The sequence below is a fragment of the Myotis davidii genome, unplaced genomic scaffold (assembly GCF_000327345.1).
Source record: "Myotis davidii unplaced genomic scaffold, ASM32734v1 scaffold217, whole genome shotgun sequence".
NCBI lineage: Eukaryota > Metazoa > Chordata > Mammalia > Chiroptera > Vespertilionidae > Myotis > Myotis davidii.
The window spans coordinates 2,231,828-2,234,987 of NW_006290034.1; the positions used below are offsets into that span (position 1 = coordinate 2,231,828).

General features: G+C 45.6%; 1 protein-coding gene across 3 annotated transcripts in view; it reads right to left on the reverse strand.

The window, feature by feature from the left end:
• DPH5 (diphthamide biosynthesis 5) overlaps positions 1-3,160 on the reverse strand; it is a 28,790-nt gene that overhangs the window by 21,984 nt on the left and 3,646 nt on the right. For all 3 annotated transcript variants that reach the window (XM_006762938.2, XM_006762937.2, XM_015563401.1), the window contains exon 3: positions 1,898-2,022. In XM_006762938.2, coding sequence (XP_006763001.1) covers positions 1,898-2,022 — 125 coding nt within the window. The remainder of the gene's footprint in view (positions 1-1,897; positions 2,023-3,160) is intronic.

Sequence of the window (3,160 nt, forward strand, 5' to 3'; positions counted from 1 at the left end):
TGAACGAACTTCTGGACAACCTCCCGGATGAAGCCAGGGCTGCGAGGCCCATGCCCCTTGCACGAATTCTGTGCATTGGGCCTCTAGTCTACCAAGAGAAAATAATCTAACATGTGGGATGGGAAAGTGGAAGGATAGAAGAATCCTATACATTAATCCCCACGTGGCAGGCGTTACTTACATTGAGAAACCAATGGGCTACTGATAATAATGCAGACGCTTACTGGACAGTTATTAGGTGCCAAGCACTGTCCGAACGCATCACATGAGGTGGAAACACCCAATGACCTACCTGAGGGCACACGGGAACAGGTGAAGAAAGGTGTATTTTTGCATGTGTATGTCATGAGGGAAAAGGCACCCTCATAAGGATAAATAACCCATGTGATCATTTGTTATATATTAATTTACTGCAGTTGAAAAATATTTTAAAAAGAACTTAAGATTGTACAATTTTCCCTTTTTTTAAAATTTTTTAACCAAATAAGGGGCAAGGGGCTGAAAATGTAAACAAAGGACATGTTTCCTGCTGTCATCCACAAAGAGGCATTTCGGTGCCTTGCTGCATTCTGTATTCCCTTCCTGGTTTGCCCATATCATCCACCCAAATGCTAATTCTTCAAGGCACAAGTAAAATGTACGCATCCCCTCCCGCCCTGTCTCCAACCACTGTATCCCCAACTATTATATCCAAATAGTAATCCAGTGGGTGAATGAAAAATAACCAGAGTGCAGCAATTATTACGTAAATCTGAATCCAGGAGTATACCTGGCCCGTCACTGACACAGGACAAATTAATTGCCTAAGAGTCCAAAAAGAGAGAGGGGGCACTTACTCCTGAATGAAATAAGGGAGGATTCATGGAAGAGGTGGCACGTGAGCAGGGCTGGCGCTGCTGTATGGTACATCTGAAAGGAGCCAAGTCTAATGATGATAGCCGATCCCTGGCACGTCACATGGATATAAATCACTTCCTTTCTGACAGACACATGCACGCCATAACTCCATTCTTTTGGAAAACATCCTTGGTGGTGGGCTCACGGTGATTAGATTATCCTTATGTCCCTTAAACGTGCGGCATAAATCTTGGGTCACCAGCTGGAGACAAAGAACTCTTCTGTCCGGCTTGACATCAGAGATTGATGATGCCCGACAGACAAGGGGAAGCCATCTTCTTCGTCATGGGGAGGGACAGGGCTCCCCGTGGGCATGAGAAATTGAAACCTGAGCTTGATAGATGCTGAATTCAAGGCCAGTAAAGGGACAGCAATATTGTGAAATATGAGATAATTAGAAAGGAAAAGGCCTAGACAAAGGAAGCAGCGATGCTTGCAATTTACCTGTGAAACAAAGAGCAGGTAGGACGCTTGATAACGTAACAAGCTTGTTTAATGGTGATAGACGAGCTACATCCCTGGCCTAGGTGACCGCCTAAAAGAACAGCAGAAGCAATGGTACACACCCCTTTGCATAGGAGCACACCCTTTCTTCATCTACATCAGAGATGATGAAAGTTCAAACTATACATGTTTTTTTTTAAATATTTTATTGATTTTTTTAGAGAGAGGAAAGGAGAGGGATAGAGTTAGAAACATCCATGAGAGAGAAGCATCGATCAGCTGCCTTCTGCAACTCCCTACTGGGGATGTGCCCGCAACCAAGGTACATGCCCTTGACGGGAATCGAACTCGGGACCCTTCAGTCCGCAGGCCGAGGCTCTGTCCACTGAGCCAAACCAGTTCGGGCTCAAACTATATGATTTTAGACAGAGCCCATGCAGAGTCCCCCATCAAAACCTGGCAGGTGAAAGGTTTTCAATGTAACAGAATGCTCCTTATTGATTTAAAAAAAAAAAAAGGAAATGCAATTAAAATGCTAATACCTGCTTCGACTTACCCAAACGGATCGCCAACCACGAGGAAGGCGACATCGCTGACATCAGCATCCTTTAAAATATTATCTGCTTCTTGCTCCACGTCTTCTCTGTCAGCGAGAATCAATTTCCTTCCGTAGAACTCTTCCTGTGGATGTAAGTCCAGTATCAAAGTGAGACAGCAGGTGACCATCTCGACACACGCGCACCCATCTTTGTCTGGGCTGGTGTGGATGATTTTGGCAATTATCCAAACAGACCATTGAATACAGCTCATCACTGAGCTAGCGGTCTATATCATGTTGTAATTAAACTCTGTCTTTGGGGCTTTCTTAATATCCCCAGAGGAGGCAGACCTCCTAACATCTGGGGCTTTTTGCATTTTAAACCTACCTCTAAATCTGGATCGAGTACACCAGGCAGAACATTGGAGGGTAAACAGAATCTGTACGTATGCCTGAGCCTTCCTTCAGAAACACAGTAATACAGAACTGTATTAAACAATAATTATAAACATACATGGCAGTTTGGGTTTTGTTAAATTTTCCATGGGAAAATCTAGGGGACCTTGGCTAAAATAAAAGGTCACACCAATGAGAAATGAGAGAAAATGAAGATTCGGTTGTTTACAGAAGCAGCAAACATTCCTATCTAATTGCGGGAAAGACTGATTTAAAACTGTTTGTCCTAGTTACTGCTAAGAAAGGAAGAGAGGCAGGGGAAAAAGAGAACTCGGAACGTACAGGAAGCCTCCATGCGAAGTGCTGTGTGCGCTTATCCCCTGATGTCAACTCAGGAGAACAAACCCAGGTACCGACCTTCCCTGGAGGGCAGCATGTGTGCGGGCCGGGCGAGGACAGGGCCTGCTGTGCTGGTGGCCAGGCGGTTGTTACAGCAGGGTCCTCAAACTTCTTAAACAGGGGGCCAGTTCACTGTCCCTCAGACTGTCGGAGGGCCGGACTATAGTTTAAAAAAAAACTATGAACAAATTCCTATGCACACAGCGGCGGCAAAAACACCCAGTGGGCCGGAGAAATGTTTTCGGCGGGCCGCATGTGGCCCGCGGGCCGCAGTTTGAGGACCCCTGGGTTACAGCTACTATGCAAGGTCAGGAGTCTTGTAACGGACTTCCTGGGCAGTGACGTGTAATGCAAACGCAGTGAAAGCGATGCATAGCTACATAACACTATTTCTGACATACGGATAAAGCTGGCTAGAATCATGAGGATTCTGGGACGAGGATGATGCCCTTAGTCCCACACTCTAAGGACTGCTGTAAGGAGAGA